This window comes from Hypomesus transpacificus, chromosome 14 (assembly GCF_021917145.1).
Source record: "Hypomesus transpacificus isolate Combined female chromosome 14, fHypTra1, whole genome shotgun sequence".
NCBI classification, from domain to species: Eukaryota; Metazoa; Chordata; class Actinopteri; order Osmeriformes; family Osmeridae; genus Hypomesus; species Hypomesus transpacificus.
Window position 1 is genome coordinate 8,895,471 of NC_061073.1, and position 20,158 is coordinate 8,915,628.

At 50.2% G+C, this 20,158-nt stretch overlaps 1 protein-coding gene across 1 annotated transcript; it reads right to left on the reverse strand.

Moving 5' to 3' along the window:
• Positions 1 to 592: 592 nt before the first annotated feature.
• Positions 593 to 16,536, reverse strand: LOC124476551 (guanine nucleotide-binding protein G(o) subunit alpha-like). The gene is made up of 3 exons (XM_047033755.1): positions 16,046 to 16,536; positions 15,830 to 15,872; positions 593 to 920 (listed from the first exon to the last, which is right to left on the reverse strand). Exons 1-3 carry the CDS (start codon positions 16,161 to 16,163, stop codon positions 734 to 736), a joined length of 348 nt encoding a protein of 115 aa, XP_046889711.1. The 5' UTR covers positions 16,164 to 16,536; the 3' UTR covers positions 593 to 733.
• Between the last annotated feature and the right edge of the window lie 3,622 nt (positions 16,537 to 20,158).

Genomic DNA, 20,158 nt, shown 5'->3' on the forward strand with positions numbered 1-20,158 from the left:
AGGTTTGAGAACCACACCGATCGCAGATCACATCAGATTGACACACACACACACACGCACACACATACACACTCCTGATCAATAGTCCTTCTCTTCTTGGAGTATCTATAGCTTTGGATAAAAAAAACAGAGGACTTCCTGTAGAGGTCAGTGTCAGTGATGCGTATCCTGTTTTGGTGGCGGTACAGGACACCTGGTGGGGACAGATTTTGACACCGAATCTGAGCAGCTGGTGTCACATGTTCCACCCCTGTCCTCAGCCAGGGGTCATACAGCCACTGTATCCCTCCTCCTAAACCACCCTCTGAAGTCATCATCATCAACATCATCATCATCCTTCTTATCATCCTCAACACCCCCATCATCATCCTTAACACCACCATCAATCTCCCTCATCACCCATTTATCATCGCCATCATCCTCAACACCACCATCATCATCATCATCATCCATCGTCTTATCATCACCACCATCATCATCAACACCACCCTCAACACCACCATCATCATCACCACCATTACCATCAATCGTCTTATCATCATCATCACCATCATCATCATCATCACCACCACCACCATCATCATCACCATCATCATCATCACCATCATCATCATCATCACCACCATCATCATCACCACCACCATCACAATCAGCAGCAGAAACCACGGTCTTCTGGAATGGGATCTGTTTCAATCCCGCCATGTGTCTGTGTGGCATACCTGTGTGTTTACATTCAGAGTGTGTGTGTGTTGATGTGCAGAGTGTGTGTGTTCCTGACCTTGCACTCCTTGTTCCCGTACTCCAGGCCCAAGGTGTCCATGGCACGGACGATGGCGGCCAGGGACTGGATGGTGTTGCTGTAGACCACGGGCTTGTACTGCTTCACATCATCGCCCGAGAAACCGTCCTCGTGGATGATCCTGAACACAGGGCAAACACGCACGTTAACACGATGCAATAAAACACACACCCGCACACACACACACACACACACTGGACTGGCTTGTAGATTAAAACACACACACAGTCATTAGACTGGATTGTACGGTACATTACACCCCATGCATGGCCCAGTACTGTAAGTTCCTGTTGTCTGCACACACTGGCATGCTGGAAGAATGAGTCTCCCAACATTAGAGCAGTCCAGATGTTGAGGTTGTGGTCCATTAAACACACACACACTGTCTCAAACCCATGTACACACACACACTCTCTCACACACACACACACACACACACTCAGGCCTGGACCCACAGCAACTACACTCTACCACTCTTTTAGCTTGTCATCTTTTCAGTGTTTCTTAACTGGAAAATGTGTGTGTGTGTGTTCACTCTAGCATACCAAGTGTTTAAAAGAACGACTGTGAGAAGGGTGAGCCAGAGTGCTAAGAGATAAAGAGGGCAAGACCAAGATAAAGAGAGAGACAAGAAAGAGAGAGAAAGAGAGAGACAGAGAGAAAGAAAAAGAAAGAAAGAGACCTAAGCACAGCCTTGGGGTGTAAAACACTGTCCGTCATTCTCCCCCCCCCCCCCCCCCCCCCTCTCTCGCCCCCCAGCCCCCAGCTTTCCCCCACACAGCTTCTCTATGTCTCTCTCTCTTTAGAGCACTTCTTCTCTATGTCTCTCTCTTTAGAGCACTTCTTCTCTATGTCTCTCTCTCTTTAGAGCACTTCTTCTCTATGTGTCTCTCTCTTTAGAGCACCACATCTTCTCTATGTGTCTCTCTCTTTATAACACCACATCTTCTCTATGTCTCTCTCTCTTTGTAGCACCACATCTTCTCTATGTGTATCTCTCTTTAGAGCACTTCTTCTCTATCTCTCTCTCTCTTTACAGCACTTCTTCTCTATGTCTCTCTCTCTTTAGAGCACTTCTTCTCTATGTGTCTCTCTCTTTAGAGCACTTCTTCTCTATGTGTCTCTCTCTTTATAGCACCACATCTTCTGTATGTGTCTCTCTCTTTATAGCACCACAGCTTCTCTATGTCTCTCTCTCTTTGTAGCACCACATCTTCTCTATGTGTCTCTCTCTCTTTATAGCACCACAGCTTCTCTATGTCTCTGTCTTTATAGCACCACACATTCGTTTCAGCATCTGCTTCTCATCAGCCCTCTGGCAAGCCTTAACCTGCAATGTCCATTGTATTTGTGTGTGTATGTGAGAGAGTGTGTTTGTATGTGTGTGTGAGAATGTTTATTAATGGGTTGGCTACAGCTCAGCAGTCTTGCTGTAAGGCAGACAGGTGCATTAATATGGTAGTGGGATACAACCTCCCTCCCTTTTGCTTTGACTCTCTCTCTCCCCCCCTCTCCCTCTCTCTCTCGGCCCAGCTTCGGTCAATCTCTCTGTCATCTCCGCGGTGAAATAGCTATACTCTGCCCACCAAGATTCAGATGGTTCAACCCCTTAATAATTCATCTTTCACATAAAGAAGGGGCTCTCCCTCTCTCTGTGTGTGTGTGTCTCTCTCTGTGTATCTCTCTCCCTCTCTCTCTGTATCTCTCTCTCATTCACTAATTACCATGCCACCATGACATGACAGGTTTATCGAGTAGTATAATAAACAGTGCAGCCCAGACTGGGCAACGTGGTATGTGTGTGTTTGTGTGTTCTCTCTGGTGGGAGGAAGATGTTGGGTTCTTACCCACATTCTCTCAAGGTGAACACACTCCACACTGTCTGTGAGCCAGACAGCGTGTGGACCAGCTGAGCTCCTCAGAATGAGAGGGCCTTGTGGTGTCCTGCCTGCACCACACTGCAGCCGCTCCCCTGACGCCTGGCCAGAGAGGCCCTGCGTTCGACAGGAAGTCTCTACACAGCGAGGACGAACAGGACTGGAGCCCTGAGTTCTACAGGAAGTCTCTACACAGCGAGGACGAACAGGACTGGAGCCCTGAGTTCTACAGGAAGTCTCTACCCACCGAGGACGAACAGGACTGGAGCCCTGAGTTCTACAGGAAGGCTCTACACAGCGAGGACGAACAGGACTGGAACCCTGAGTTCTACAGGAAGTCTCTACCCACCGAGGACGAACAGGACTGGAGCCCTGAGTTCTACAGGAAGGCTCTACACAGCGAGGACGAACAGGACTGGAACCCTGAGTTCTACAGGAAGTCTCTACCCACCGAGGACGAACAGGACTGGAGCCCTGAGTTCTACAGGAAGGCTCTACACAGCGAGGATGAACAGATGGAGACCACTGAAGCCACAAACAGATCAGGTCACCCACTCAATTGCTTCAGCCACAGCAGATGGAGTTTGACAGCAACACTGTCAGTCCTAAGTGTGTGTGTGTGTGTGTGCGTGTTCCTTTCTCCTTCTTAGGTGTCAGGTGTATTGATCATATTCAAAAGGTGTTCAGGTGCCGTCAAAGTCACGGTGGTAACAACGGTAAAGTCAGAGGCAGTATGCTGTCGTCATGGTTATGATGATAGAGACAGTAGCAGTATGCTGTAGTCATAGTAACAATGGTGGAGAGACATCAGCAGTATACTGTAGTCATGGTAACAACGGTAGACAGCAGCAGTATACTGTAGTCATGGTAACAACGGTAGACAGCAGCAGTATACTGTAGTCATGGTAACAACGGTAGACAGCAGCAGTATACTGTAGTCATGGTGGGAGGGTGTGTCTGCTTAAACAGGACTAAAAATGTCTAGTTTCCTCTTCGTTTCCTGGAGCTGCACCATATAGTCCGTGTGTGTGTGTCTGTGCATGTGTGTGAAACACCACAGGAGAGCTCAGATCATTATTACTGTCTTTCCGCCTGGCCTTCCCTCAAAGTTAATACTGGCACCCTCATTAACTAGCAGACGAGAGCAAGAGACAGAGAAGGAGAGAGGGAGGGAAAGGGAGGGAGAGAAGGGGAGAGGGAGGGAAGGGGAGAGGGAGACAAGGGGAGAGGGAGGGAAGGGGAGAGGGAGAGAAGGGGAGGGAGAGAAGGAGAGAGGGAGAGAAGGGGAGAGGGAGGGAAGGGGAGAGGGAGAGAAGGGGAGAGGGAGAGAAGGAGAGAAGGGGAGAGGGAGAGAAGGAGAGAAGGAGTGGGAGAGAAGGGGAGGGAGAGAAGGGGAGAGGCCTGCAGAGTGTGGGTGGGTCTGAGAGACAGGAAGAGATACAGAACAGTCATTAAGAGAGAAACTAAGTAGGAAAGGGAGAGGGAAGAGAAAAGATGAGAGTGGGTGAGGGAAAGAGAGAGACAGGTGGAGAGAAAGTGAGAGGAAGGGAAGGAGAGAGAGAAAGGAACATACTGAGTAAAAAGCCTTTGAATCCAATGATCATCTGTGGTTCAAAGGTTCTGGGCTCTTCATGCATGAGAACATTTTCTCATTACTGCCTCTCCTCCTTCTGTCAGGTGTGTGTGTGTCTGTGTGTGAGAAGCCTGCACACATCATACACATTACACACACACTGCTTTGTGGCTTGAGTAAGTAGAAAGTCAGAGAAATATTGTAGACCTGTCTATTGGCGTCCTAGTGATCCTGGAAGCTATGTTGTCGGGGGCTTCATGCCCCTGCTAGGGTCACCCAAGGCAAACAGGTTCCAGGTGAAAGACCAGACAAAGCGTGGCTTTCCCATGGGGCCCGGTCGGGCACAGCCCGAAGAGACAACGTGGGACCCTCTTCCAGTGGGCTCACCATCCGCAGGAGGGGTCATGGGGGTCGGGTGCAGTGTGAGACGGGCGGCGGCCGAAGGCGGGGTTCTTGGCGGTCCGATCCTCGGCTGCAAAAGCTAGCTTTAGGGACGTGGAACGTCACCTTGCTGGCGGGAAAGGAGCCTGAGCTGTTGCGCGAGGTAGAGAGTTTCCGGCTAGATATAGTCGGCCTCGCCTCGACGCACAGCATAGGCTCCGGAACCAGTCTCCTTGAGAGGGGCTGGACTCTCTTCCACTCTGGAGTTGCCCTTGGTGAGAGGCGTCGAGCTGGGGTGGGAATACTGGTTTCCCCTCGGTTCGGCGCCTGTACATTGGGGTTCACCCCGGTGGACGAGAGGGTAGCCTCCCTCCGCCTTCGGGTGGGGGGACAGGTCCTCACTGTCGTTTGTGCTTATGCACCAAACGGCAGCTCAGAGTACCCACCCTTTTTGGAGTCTCTGGGGGGGGTGCTGGAAAGCGCTCCTCCCGGGGATTCCCTCGTCCTCCTGGGGGACTTCAATGCTCATGTGGGCAATGACAGTGAGACCTGGAGGGGCGTGATTGGGAGGAACGGCCCCCCCGATCTGAACCCGAGTGGTGTTTTGTTGTTGGACTTCTGTGCTAGACACGGTTTGTCCATAACGAACACCATGTTCAAGCATAAGGGTGTCCATATGTGCACCTGGCACCAGGACACCCGAGGTCTCAGTTCGATGATCGACTTTGTAGTCGTGTCATCGGACTTGGGGCCGCATGTCTTGGACACTCGGGTGAGGAGAGGGGCAGAGCTGTCAACTGATCACCACCTGGTGGTGAGTTGGCTTCGATGGTGGGGGAGGACGCCGGTCAGGCCTGGCAGGCCCAAACGTAATGTGAGGGTCTGCTGGGAACGTCTGGCGGAACCCTCTGTCAGAAGGAGCTTCAACTCCCACCTCCGGGAGAGCTTCGATCATGTCTCGGGGGGGGCCGGGGACATTGAGTCCGAATGGGCCATGTTCCGGGCTTCCATTGTTGAAGCGGCTGACCGGAGCTGCGGCCGCAATCCGTCGGATTGTCGAACCTCGGATTCAGGAGGAGCAATGTGGTTTTCGTCCTGGCCGTGGAACAGTAGACCAGCTTTATACCCTCCGCGGAGTCCTGGAGGGTACATGGGAGTTCGCCCAACCAGTCTACACACGTTTTGTGGATTTGGAAAAGGTGTTCGACCGTGTCCCTCGGGGGCTCATGTGGGGGGTGCTCCGAGAGTACGGGGTACCGGATTTCCTGATCGGGGCTGTCCAGTCCCTGTACGACCGGTGCCAGAGTTTGGTCCGCATTGCCGGTAGTAAGTCGAACTTGTTTCCGGTGAGGGTTGGACTCCGCCAGGGCTGCCCTATGTCACCGATTCTGTTCATTACCTATATGGACAGAATTTCTAGGCGCAGCCAGGGTGTTGAGGGGGTCCGGTTTGGTGACCTCAGGATCGGGTCGCTGCTTTTTGCGGATGATGTGGTCCTGTTGGCTTCATTGGGCCATGACCTTCAGCTCTCACTGGAGCGGTTCGCAACCGAATGTGAAGCGGCTGGGATGCGAATCAGCAAATCTCCAAATCTGAGGCCATGGTAATCGACCGGAAAAGGGTGGAGTGCCATCTCCGGGTCGGGGAGGAGATCCCGAACCAAACGGAGGAGTTCAAGTATCTCGGGGTCTTGTTCACGAGTGAGGGAAGAATGGAGCGCGAGGTCGACAAGCGGATCGGCGCGGCGTCCGCAGTGATGCGGGCTCTGCATCGGTCCGTCGTGGTGAAGAAGGAGCTGAGTCGAAAGGCGAAGCTCTCTATTTACCAGTCGATCTACGTTCCTACCCTCACCTATGGTCACGAACTATGGGTAGTGACCGAAAGAACGAGATCGCGAATACAAGCGGCCGAAATGAGCTTTCTCCGCAGGGTGTCCGGGCTCTCCCTTAGAGATAGGGTGAGAAGCTCGGTCATCCGGGAGGGGCTCAGAGTAGAACCGCTGCTCCTCCGCGTCGAGAGGAGCCAGCTGAGGTGGCTCGGGCATCTGATTAGGATGCCTCCTGGACGCCTCCCTGGTGAGGTGTTCCGGGCGCGTCCCACTGGGAAGAGGCCCCAGGGAAGACCCAGGACACGCTGGAGGGACTATGTCTCTCGGCTGGCCTGGGATCGCCTCGGGGTCCCCCAGGAAGAGCTGGCGGAAGTGGCCGGGGGGAGGGAAGTCTGGGCCTCCCTGCTTAGGTCGCTGCCCCCGCGACCCGATCCCCGGACAAGCGGCAGATGACGGACAGACGGACTGTCTATTGGCACAAACATATACTTAAATATACACAGACCCAAACACACACACACACACACTCACGCACCAACAGTGAACCTTCAACCACCTGTGGAGAGGAGCTCTTTAGAACTTTATTGAGTCAGTAAAAGAATTCACAAGCACAATTTAATTGGGAATTCATAGCTTTACCTGAGTGCTTTATTTAATCTTGCCCTGATATTCACCAACAATACCCCCCCATTCTATTGGCATAAGCTTAAGGTAATGTATTTTTTTATGTAACTTCCCAGTTGGAGTTCGGAATTGATGTGATTTCTCTGCTCTTTAGCCCAGAGACTGCTTAAGCAATAAGCCCCAAGAGGCCGTGTTTTGCGCAGATAACCCCAATTACCTGTTCTAAAATCAGCACAAAACACAGACTTGCGGGGCTTATTGCTATTCTAAAACTGTTACTACAAACATTTGATATGGTTTCGTAAATAAAAACAATTAGAAAACAAAATAGTTTAATAATAAACCGTCATTCTTCCGCCACTACAAAGTATAGTTCCTACAAAAATCGTTGCCACACAACAGCCAGATGGACACCTTTGCCGTATTTTTTAATTTGAAATGTTCGATGCGCAGTAATATGGAATGTTAAAGAATGTTATGAGGACAACCTGTAAGGTTATGCTGGATTTTACAACGGCATGGGACACGATATAGCCAATCACAATCAAGGATGGGAACAACCAGTTTTAGAATATGGCGTTTAGGAATGTAGCTAGACTCTGACAGTCCCGTCAGTCAGGTATCTAACTTTAGCCTTGCTAGAGCTGCTCCCAAGATGGATACTGTTCGTCCCATGCATGAATCTGGGCACCAGAAAACTGGGAAGGAATCCATCTCACTGTTTACATCTCGAGGTTACTTCCCTCCATCATGGCTTAAATAAGTTTCTGGTACTAGGTACTTTGTTTTCGACTGCAGATATTAACCACCTCGAAAATGTAGCTGGCCGCCAAAGCGACAGAGCTTTAAACTACCAGTTTGCAGGTTTTGTTTTTGCCTCAGCTCGCTTGGAGACTAGTCGAGTCGGTACCACGAGCCGGTGCCATGCAGTGAAGAAGCGCAAGAGGATATCATAGAGACCTCTAACTTGGATAAATGTTCCTTTTTTGTAAATGTATTATTATTGTTTTAATTTGTGTACTACAGTGTGGCGGTACCATATATTAGACATCCACTCCCCTTTCTGGGAGTTAAATATATATATATATATTCACACATATACACGAGCATGGTCCCAGGCCTGGTCCCTCCCCTCCATAGCATGGTCCCAGGCCTGGTCTCTCCCCTCCATGGTCCCAGGCCTGGTGCCTCCATAGCATGGTCCCAGGCCTGGTCTCTCCCCTCCATAGCATGGTCCCAGGCCTGGTCCCTCCCCTCCATAGCATGGTCCCAGGCCTGGTCCCTCGCCTCCATAGCATGGTCCCAGGCCTGGTCTCTCCCCTCCATGGTCCTAGGCCTGGTGCCTCCATAGCATGGTCCCAGGCCTGGTCCCTCCCCTCCATAGCATGGTCCCAGGCCTGGTCTCTCCCCTCCATAGCATGGTCCCAGGCCTGGTCTCTCCCCTCCATGGTCCCAGGCCTGGTCCCTCCCCTCCATAGCATGGTCCCAGGCCTGGTCCCTCCCCTCCATAGCATGGTCCCAGGCCTGGTCTCTCCCCTCCATAGCATGGTCCCAGGCCTGGTCTCTCCCCTCCATGGTCCCAGGCCTGGTCCCTCCCCTCCATAGCATGGTCCCAGGCCTGGTCTCTCCCCTCCATGGTCCCAGGCCTGGTCCCTCCCCTCCATAGCATGGTCCCAGGCCTGGTCTCTCCCCTCCATAGCATGGTCCCAGGCCTGGTCTCTCCCCTCCATGGTCCCAGGCCTGGTGTGTCAGCCTGTCCTGTAACTGACCACAGACCGGTGTTGTCTGTGCTGACGATGACCAACCTCTTTGTCCTGTCTAAGGCCCCTCAAGTGCTGACGCTGTCATCGCTTGCATTACACAGCTACCTAATTTACCCCGCTGTGTGTGTGTGTGTGTGTGTGTGTATGTACGTGTACGTGTGTGTATGTGTGTGTGTACTGGGTGTGTGGCTATTAATAACCACGGCAATCAGAGAAGCGCTGGTCTCCCAAGCATCAGCTGTTGCTTCCGCTAGCGACAATCTCCCCCTCACACCCCGGAGGTCAAGCAAAGACCCGGCCAACACCTTCTCCTCCCTGTGCTCTCCTCCCCCTCTCCCCCATCTCTCTTAAACGCGTCAACTCTCGCCCTCTCCAACCCCCCTGCCTCTCCAACCCTCCTCCCTCTCCTTCCTTAACCCCATCTCCCGCCATCCCTCCATCCCACCTAGGGGACTTTTGCAGTTGTTTTGCAGAAGAATCACCAAATGTGCCTTCTCTGGCAAGACACGACACCTCTCCTGACTGTCGCCGCAATACATTTGACGTGCTTCCTCCTTTGCACTTAATCGTTTTGAAACACTTGTTGCATTTTGCGATGTCGGAATCTTTGACTGTGAAATACAGCCACACTTTTGACCGCTTCGTTTTAGGCATTTTAAATGCACTAAAAGCTAGCTAGCTAACGATAGACTAGCAGAGCAAGTGTAATATGTATACTAGTGATCACGTGCAGTGAATTGTTAATATGCTTTTACATCCATTTTGGAAACCGGACGTAAAAGGAAACGTCCGAGGGAAAACGTAATTTTAAAAGCAGCCTACATTTACGGTAGATAGCTAACGGTAAACTAAAGAGAAAGTGTGTATTATTATTTTTATTTATTTTTTTTGTATTCCGATTTTCCATTAAACCATGTAGCATTTTCTACAGCACATATTGGACCAAATGTATAAATAGTATGGCTGTGCTACACAGATACTAACCAATGTGAAAGATAATTCCCCAACCCAACCAGCCATCCCAGGAAAGTGGGATTTTTTTAACGTCCGTTTCGGAGCGACAGAGGGAAAATATTTCAGTCGACACATTAAGTGGAACCGAAATGAGGAACCAAATTTTGCGTTCTAATCCGGTCCGATTCCTACCGGTTCCATAGGAATCGGGTTTCGGTACCCAACCCTAATCCCACCCACCCACCCTCTCTCCCTCCGCACAGCCCATCTCGATGGTGCCAGCCAGATCACTGACTGTCTCTCCTCTAGCTGCTGTGTGCCAGCTGGGTACAGAAGAGGGTGGCACTGATCTGATGAATGACACACACACACACTCAGGTGCGAGCACACACACACACGCCCACGAGCACACACACACAGGCGCACAACGCGCTCTGAATCCCTCAGATCTGCAGCATAATAACAGCTCAGCCTTGTATCCGGACCATCCTCATTACAGTGTTCCTCCTTCCTGTGGTGTTGTGGCCCACACAGTGACCTGCCCCTTCTCCTCCGCCGCCAGCATCCTGCTCGCGCTGCCTCGCAATAACCACGTCTAAACCCTTATTTAAATGTCAACTCACACGAGCTGTCGACACACGGACAAAAGGGAAAGCTTTGACATTCAGCGGTGGTCGCTACTGTGTGGTAAACAAGGCTCTCGTCCAGTAAAGCCAAGCCTGGCCAGGTAGGCAGGACTGACCCTGTGCCGTCTGAACAGGTCAGTAATAACAGGTGGGTCCACACAGAGCAGAGCTCACCTGTGTTATTAGGTTCAGGTTGTGTAAGGGTTGTCACTGTGAAAGGCTTTCGGTATCAGTCATCTCTCACCGCGCTCTCCTCCTCCTCCTCGCTGCACCCGGCCCCTTTCTCTCTTCGTTCAACCTGCCCTGTACACAAGCCTCATGTCCTCTTAAAAACTCTCCTTCCTTCCTCCCCCCTTCCCTCCCTCCCTCCCTCCGTGTTTCCTGTGCAGTCATCAAATGTGTCGTCGACCTGTATCAGCGAATAAAGCACATCTCTCTAGTAGATTTATGTCATGTTCCGGAACAACGTTCTATGGAGGAGGAGAAGGAGGAGTGCTGCTACACTTCCACCTCCTCCTCCCCCCTCCCTCCCCCAGACAGGCAAAGGTGAATTTATCACCTCTAAGGTAAGGTTTAGTGTGACATCAGAGGTTAACACCCAAACAAAACCTCCTCCAATCATTGCATCGATCTTTGCAGCACACACACACACCTCTAGTTCTCATGCGCGCGTGCATGCGGGTCTGACCGTGCCAGAGTGCTGTGTTGGAGCCTTTTTTCCATGTCTGAGCCATGTTAGGAAGGCAGACATAACAGAGGCACGCTCCACATCAGCTGATCTGGGAGCAGCTGAGAGAGCGGCCCAGCAACAAGGCTCCTTTGTCTGGCTGTGTTTAAGACCTGACCTGAGGTCTGCTGCCTGGCCCAACACACACACCTCCCTCAGACAACAGCCCTTTGTTCCTCAGCACAGACCTGACCTGCACATGGACCACACACACGCACACAAGCCTGGAGGGTAAACATGGGAGAGACAGCAGAAGCATGGCAGTGAGGAGGAGAAACAAGAGTGACAGGGAGGAGGAGAAACAAGAGTGACAGGGAGGAGGAGAAACAAGAGTGACAGGGAGGAGGAGAAACAAGAGTGACAGGGAGGAGGTGAAACAAGAGTGACAGGGAGGAGGAGAAACAAGAGTGACAGGGAGGAGGAGAACGAGAGTGACAGGGAGGAGGTGAAACAAGAGTGACAGGGAGGAGGTGAAACAGGAGTGGCAGGGAGGAGGAGAAACAGGAGTGACAGGGAGGAGGAGAAACAGGAGTAACAGGGAGGAGGAGAAACAGGAGTGGCAGGGAGGAGGAGAAATAGGGGTGGCAGGGAGGAGGAGAAATAGGGGTGGCAGGGAGGAGGGGCGAGAGCGAAAGAGGAAGAGTACCATAAGAATGTCACACATGCCTCTCAAGCTTTAATAAATTCTGATAGTCCCCGACAGACAACCTAGTAGCAGAGGCAGCAGTCAGTCCTTTGCACACCCAACATGCACACGTACACACGGCCTATCCCTGCTCCCTCAGTCTCTGCTCCCACACACACACACACACACACACACACAGCCTCCCCCCTCCGCCCCCACTCGACTCTCCACTCCTCCCCTCCAAGCTGAGCTGAACAGAGTTGGGCCAAGGGTTGGATAGATTCACACGCTGGGAACTGAGCTGTAAGAGACTGGAGTAAATGGAGAGAGAGACACAGAAAGAGAGAGAGAGAAACACCGAGAAAAGAGAGAGAGAGAAACACCGAGAAAAGAGAGAGAGAGAAACACCGAGAAAAGAGAGAGAGAGAGAGAGAGAGAGTCAGACAGACAGACAGACAGAGAGGGAGGGAAACAGAGAGAGAGAAAGACAGAAGGTTCCAGATGGGAAGTTAATGAGCGACAGACAAGTCAGAGGGCAGGTAGAGACTGGAGGACTGGAGGACTGGGGGACTGGGGGACTGGAGGACTGGGGGACTGGAGGACTTGAGGACTGGAGGACTGGAGGACTGGGGGACTGGAGGACTGGAGGACTGGGGCACTGGGGCACTGGAGGACTGGAGGACTAGGGTCAGACAGAACACATAGTGGTCTGTCTAACAGACTCATGTGTCTGCTGTATGCATGCTGCTCTTTAACCCATGGGACTTGCATGTGCTTCTGTATCGTTATAGAAGACGCAAATGTTTGGGACACCCCAGTGGCTCACTGGGTAGCAGTGTGTACTGCTAAGAGGAGGCCTTGACACAGGGGCCAGGGTTCGAGTCCAAGCCCGGGCCATTCGTTGCATGCCATCCCCTCTCTCTCCCTGCCTGTCTCTTTCAATATAAACAAAGCTGAAAAAGGCCACAAATGTATTGAACAAAAAAAAGTGAAACGGATGTTGAACTGACCCCAGTCCAGCTTTTGAGAGCTCAACCAGTAGGTGGCTGTCAACACATACAAGCGTGTCTTCGTTTATCTTGGTCACTATATCTGAACTGAGCATTCTGCAACCGAAGCAAAGTTATGCTGCATGTGGTGACCAGCAGAATTCCAACAGCAAGCCTGACAATCAATTCGCTTGTAAGCAACGGATTATATCAGCCTTCAATGACAGCCCCTGGGCTATCTATCATCATAGTTTAGCCAAACCACCTCCGGTGTCTGATCTGACTGAATGATTGGCTGCAGAGAAGGCAAACTGAGGATAAGGCAGATAAAGGGTGTTGGCTACAACAAGTAGGTTTATGCAGAATATGAGAAGAGCTAACAACCAATGATGATGTTTCGAGCCGGCATGCCACCCATCCATTATACCCCCCAAAACTAAATCGACCCCCCTCCACACCCCCTCCTCCTCTGTGCCCCCTCCTTTGTCCAGCTCTACCCATAACTAGCCCCCCATTCCTCCCTCATCCCCTAGCCCCAACTCAGACCCTAATCACCCTCCATTCTGGAGATGGCTGGGTGGGTGGTGAGGTATGGAGGGAGGCCAGGGGGGGGAGGGTGCTACTGGGAGACAGGCCATGCCAGGACTGGTCGGCGATGGGAACAGTCCAGAACTGTATGTGTCTCTCTCTCTCTCTCCGTCAGGGACACACCGACACATACAGCTCTGAGAACCAGTGCAGCCACGCCGTACGGCCAGTGTTTGTTCTCTCTGCGCTCGGTCTCCTCCAATCATGTCATCAAGGGTGGCTAGGCAGCCCCGCTAACACACACACACACACAAATATATACACAGAGAAAGGCCGAAAGGAAGAAAAAAATTGACAGCGATGACAAGAGAACGAAAGAGAGAGAGAGAGAGAGAGATGAGAGAAAGAGAGAGAGAAATGAAAGAGTGAGAGAGATCCAGATCGACCTCAGTCCTCACCTCACACTGACCTACTAAGCTGCAGTACTCGGTATGGGTATGTGTGTGTGTGCGCGTGCGTGCGTGTGTGTGTGCGTGCGTATGTGCGTGTGTGTGTGTGTGTGTGCGTGTGAACGGATTGGGTTAATGAAAAACGGCAGGAACAAAGCACATCTCATTCTCTATGCTCTTTCTCTGTGTGATCCTTGGTGTTTGCCTGTCTCACTTTCCCTAATACACACACAGGCCACAAGAGCACACTGGGAAGTATCTCACGTTTTACAGAGATAGGTATTCAAACGTCAAACACCTAAAACACTGCACAAACACATGCGCACGCACACAAACAGTTTAGAAGTTTTATTTAAATCCACAAACACATAAACAGTTTCATGGGATGCCAATGAATAGGCCTGTCTCTTCCATACATCCAAAATAGCTGACACACTTGTCTTCCAACTTCTCATACAAACTCAGCACCGTCCAAATATACTCAGAGCAGTTAGATTTCAAAGACTAAATATACACGATATCTCCTATCATAATGGTCAATATGGAAGGGAACCCCAGAATAACCATCCAAGCTATTTAGAGCTCCTGTCGGACCGTACAGAGAGCGTTTCTCAACAAGACCGAAGTGACACTCCTATCTAAGACTCTTGTCGAATCAAAGGACGCGTTGCGTTTGTCTACACACAAAGCATCGGTCCGGGGTACACGCCCCAGATAGCTACGGCGCTGTGAAAATCCGCACCAGGATTTCTACTCTTGTTCGAAGGTCCTGTAGAGCTTTGAGTCAACGGACGGAGAGGCTCGAAAAAGACCGAAAAGAAACGAGTTGCCACAGATTCTTCTGGGCGCTGTCCACCAGCGAAAGCGCCTGAAATTCTGTAATCAACTGTCCATTATTTGGTGGTTACACAGTTGCGACACCAGAGCACAAGAGAATCATAACGGACAATAGGCTCCGACTCCGTTAGTTTAAGCGACGTGAGAAAAACTAGACAAATGACAGGTGCCTACAGATCATGAGAAGAGATTAAGAATTCCTCTAATTATGAGATGAATTAAAACATCGGTCTCTTTTAGTCCAGCAAACAATCCATCAGCATGATCACTGAACTGAACGTTTTACAACCGAAACAAATATACCACATGCAGCCTATTGACCATCAGAAATCACACAAGAAGCCCGACATTTAATTAGCTTGTAAGCATCGGATTATAGCAGGCAGCCTTCAATGACATCCCCCTGGGCTATCTATCATCATAGTTTAGCCCAACCACCTCCGGTGCCTAATCTGACTGTATGACTGGCTCCAAAGACGTCAAACTGATGGTTTGGCAGATAAAGGGTGTTGGCTAAGACAAGTAGGATAGTCTTGTAAAGATGGCCGTGTGAACAAGTTGGAGTGAGTTAACTGTCCGCTTCTCTCACATTATACAAAGAAGACAGATAAAGGATCATATGTGAATACATTAATAATCGTTTTGGCGATTAAAGAAGGTGGATGAATCCATTGGTTGTGGATGTCCCAAACAAAAGACTCCAGTGAGTTTTTCTTGCAGTAAGATGTTCTTAATTGGACTGGATAATACAATTATAAAAAGCCTCTAAAGCAATAGGCTATAGCCTACCGAGGAAGCAGGAGCTAAAACCTGCGGCAGGTGTAAATGTAAGCACCATGTAGCCTGGCTCGATAGCATGTTAGAGTAGCTACAACGAGAGCTGTGAAATAAAATGCATTTAGCCTTGTTAAAACACCCTAACCCCTCTTGAAAATGGTTCTACAGGACTTCAAATTCCATGTTTGAATCTTTAAAAAGGTTCTCACTGTCAATTTTGCGCCTTTTTCTTTTAACAGCTGTGCACTTCCTCGCAAACCAACCCGCATCACTTCTAGTTTCAATGAGTTTGTCTGCAGCCTACGACTTCAAAGGTAGCTTGTAACTCCCTGAAAATATGGCGGACCGAGGACGCCACTTGACAAGCCTCTGTGAGTTAGTGTGTTAGTGTGTGCGTGTGTGTGTGCGTTTACGTTAGACTTTATGTGTTCAGAAATCAGTTCACACATCCGAGCGTACAACTATTACTTACTTCATCTGTTTGACGATGGTACTCTTTCCTGACTCCCCCGCCCCTGATGAAAAGAAAAAGATACCGTAAAGAATCAACCTGCATCATGAACGTGGCTCCAACCGTGAAAAGGTAACAGAGGGAGCCTTATTATGACACTTTGAAGGCTAATTAAGTGAATGTCTCAACCCCCGGGAAGCCTCAAAGGCCAGCGCCGCAGTCTAATAAGCATCTTACCAAGCAGGAGGAGTTTCACGTCTTTTGCAGCAGTGAGTCCATCTTCTTTAAGGTTTTTCTCGATTGCTTTGCTTCTGTCCAAAGCCGCTCGCTCCTCTGCGCTCAATGTACATCCCATGGCTACACAACTTGCTATCTTGGTATCCAAAATAGGCGAAGTGCAAAACACGAGCAACCCCTTTTTCCTCGGTAGGATTTCTTCCCTGTCCCTCTCTCTCTCTAGACACACTCGCTCTCTTTCTCCCTCTCGCTCGCGCTCTGTCGGTGGCTAACTAAAGCATTAAAAAACCGACACGACAACGTTTTACACTTGTTTAAAAACAAATATTGTCTCCGTATTTAGCGTTCACACGGTCCGGCTGTCCCAGTCGCTATGTTTGGCGCTCGGTCCACGGATCTCTATAGGGCGGCGGCGAAGGTGTCGAGCGCACGCATCGTTCAGCTTGTTCACAATGGACGGTCGGTTGGTAGAGTGCGCTGCTAGCGGCTCAGACAATCTCGCTGACGTCAAGACCAAAGAGAACGAGCGAGCATGCTCGAGCAACCATTCTAGCGGCGATGTACCGTTATACGCTTCCAGATCTTCACCGTTATTCAGTGCTGCTCTTGTATTGAGTCATAATAAGTAGCTTGCTGTTTGATTTGTCCTGACAGTCGTTATTCACAGTTCAGTATTTGACATACATCTCCACATGAAGCGAGCTCAGAACCACGGTATCGGTCAGCTGCTTCAACTCTTAACTGATTACGATTTGATAAATCTGATTGGTATCTCGTGGGACCTTATAATTATGGAATCATTCAAGTTTCCGATGGGTGTCATGGTTCACTTTCAATTAAAAAACTTTGATCCTTGAACACTGAACACAAAATGGTGTGAATATGAGGTGTTTGACCGAAACGTTACAAAGACAGCTGTTTGTAGGTCACATTAGATTTATTATAGAATGCAGATGTAATATATACATTACTCAGTACATCCGTCCGCCTGGGAGGACGAGGCAGGACGTCATGCTGGAGTGTCTGCTCTCTACACCCTATAACCATCTTCAGCACACATGTTTACAAACACGTAGGGCTACACGCACACACACACACACATATGGACACACAGACACACACAGCCGATTGAGCCGAAAGATAAAACTCTCTTCCACACAAGCTCCTCCTCTCAACAACAGCCTCCGCCTCCTGAAGATACAGATCAGAACATGCTCTCTCTCAGTCCACAATAAATCACTAATTACACCCTCCACTATGGCCCTAACTCTCCACTCTACACAGTTTGTGTTAGAACATAGGGCGGCTCTCCCTCTTGTGGATCCTGTGTGTGTGTGTGTGTGTGTGCTCAGAGGTGTGACAGTGAAGGAAAGTCATCACCGTCTTATTTCACCATAAATGCCCACCGTTGTTTGCTTTGGTTTGATTTGACCTGTCGGCTTCGTGTAGATGTACAGTACTTGTTAGTTCTCTTGTCTCGAACGTTAACAGATTCCCTCTTGCGTTTCACAGTAGAAACTGCACTTCCAGATGTTTGTGGGCAGCTGCTGTACTGTCAGCCTGTGTCTCCTGAAGACATCCTCCCTCCCTCTGGAGGCCTGGAGCTGGAGGGCATCATCCCCCCTCCCTCTGAAGCTGGAGGGCATCATCCTCCCTCCCTCTGGAGCTGGAGGGCATCATCCCCCCTCCCTCTGGAGCTGGAGGGCATCATCCTCGCTCCCTCTGGAGGCCTGGAGCTGGAGGGCATCATCCTCCCTCTGGAGGCCTGGAGCTGGAGGGCATCATCCTCCCTCTGGAGGCCTGGAGCTGGAGGGCATCATCCTCCCTCCCTCTGGAGGCCTGGAGCTGGAGGGCATCATCCCCCCTCCCTCTGGAGGCCTGGAGCTGGAGGCAGTGTTTCCCACACATAGACTAATTTGTGGCGGTGCGCCACAGAATCAACACCGGCCGCCACACATTGCGTTTCGTAAAACATTTTTTTTTATCGCTATTTAGGTTAAAACACGCAGCGTATTCGTTCAGCTGCATTTCTTTTCCCCTGCTCTCCCTCCGTCTCTCTGTTACTGATGCGTCTTTCCCACATATGCACACAGTCACAACATCAGCACACGTTAGCAACAATGCATACAGTACATATGCCGTTCTAGTAAGACCGACAGCTATATCAGCGAGCCTTCAGCATTAGTGCCGTAGCTAAAAGTCGAGGAAAGTTGAGGCTACTTTTCGCTAGGTACCTTACTCACATTTACATTTAGTCATTTAGCAGACGCTCTTATCCAGAGCGACTTACAGTACTCGAAGTGTCCCCTTCGTTCTTTTGGTGAGAAGTCTCAAGAGCTAGCTACTTACTCGGCGTCATGGAGCCGACCAGTTAAATTGTTGTTTAGCACTAGCGTTGCTACATGCATAATGCAGAAATGATATGTTAGTTGTTGTTAATTTGTGAAGGTGTGAATCATTTTGGATTAATATTTAATGTAACAAATTATTAACAAATTAACTGTGTAACAAATTATTAACAAAGGAAATGTTACGACCCCCTCCCCCCCCCCCCCCCCCCCCGTCTGACAAACCCCCACCCCTCCCCTCCACAATTAGATTTCTAATCTGTGGGAAACACTGGGAGGGCATCATCCTCCCTCCCTCTGGAGCTGGAGGGCATCATCCTCCCTCCCTCTGGAGCTGGAGGGCATTATCCTCCCTCCCTCTAGAGCTGGAGGGCATCATCCTCCCTCCCTCTGGAGCTGGAGGGCATTATCCTCCCTCCCTCTAGAGCTGGAGGGCATCACCCTCCCTCCCTCTGGAGCTGGAGGGCATAATCCTCCCTCCCTCTAGAGCTGGAGGGCATCACCCTCCCTCCCTCTGGAGCTGGAGGGCATTATCCTCCCTCCCTCTAGAGCTGGAGGGCATCACCCTCCCTCCCTCTGGAGCTGGAGGGCATAATCCTCTCTCCCTCTGGAGCTGGAGGGCATCACCCTCCCTCCCTCTGGAGCTGGAGGGCATAATCCTCCCTCCCTCTGGACCTGGAGGGCATCACCCTCCCTCCCTCTGGAGGCCTGGAGCTGGAGGGCATGTCCACGCAGGCCAGAATATCTTCATGCAAACATCGTCCAATAAGGCCTGGTGAGAGCGACGGGATGTGAAACTCTCTCTTTCCACACACCAGTTAGCTCACTTACGTTGCTCAATCACCAGATTTCTGTCACACACACACATGTTCACACCCACGCACGTACACACACACACACACACACACACACACACACAAGCATGATGCAACTGTTCCACAAAGCCTGAAATAATCATTTGGGGGCGGGGCACCAGAAGAATCTCTCCCTGACTTCATATTGGTTTCAGTGTCTGCATAGCCATCACATATCTCCAGTGCTTCATCAGATGTGGTCTTCTCCCTTAGATCGAGCTCAGCCCTGGAGGTGCACCCATTCAGAGCATACGATAATCAGTCAGAGGTGACTGATCAGCTACATTTAGGAAAACTGTTGGACTTTCAGTCAGAGCAACAGATGACTGGAACTCGGTTCCCCCCATATTGCAAAAGCTTCAGTCTTTTTTTTAAACAACACCCATCAACACAAACAATTCAGGTAGTTACTGATCTAAACCTTTGTATTTGTGTTTTTTCGACCATGGAAAATATATTTTGAATGATGTTCTTTAATATGTGATGCTCCATTTGTAAATGTTGCTAATTGTAGGGTTTTTTCAAGGGTTTGTTTAGTATTGTTTGTATTGTGCTATCGTGTTTTTATGACCTTCCTTCCAAGGAACTGCAAATGTAAATGAGCTACATAGCCATCTCTGGTCCAACGGTTGTATTGTGTAAAGCCCCTGATAAACATATCAATATATAAATAAATAACACATGCACGCTCCCACACACACTCACTACCCAGCACACACACATTCACTATCCAGCACACACATATTCACTACCCAGCACACACACATTCACTACCCAGCACACACACATTCACTATCCAGCACACACATATTCACTACCCAGCACACACATATTCACTACCCAGCACACACACATTCACTACCCAGCACACACACATTCACTACCCAGCACACACATATTCACTACCCAGC

Excerpts from the sequence above, each read along its gene's own strand:
- LOC124476551 (XM_047033755.1), bottom strand. The coding sequence starts at position 16,163 with ATGGGATGTACATTGAGCGCAGAGGAGCGAGCGGCTTTGGACAGAAGC. Across the intron at positions 15,873-16,045 it reads CGTGAAACTCCTCCTGCTTG|GGGCGGGGGAGTCAGGAAAG; the intron begins GTAAGATGCTTA and ends TCTTTTCATCAG. Across the intron at positions 921-15,829 it reads ACCATCGTCAAACAGATGAA|GATCATCCACGAGGACGGTT; the intron begins GTAAGTAATAGT and ends CCCTGTGTTCAG.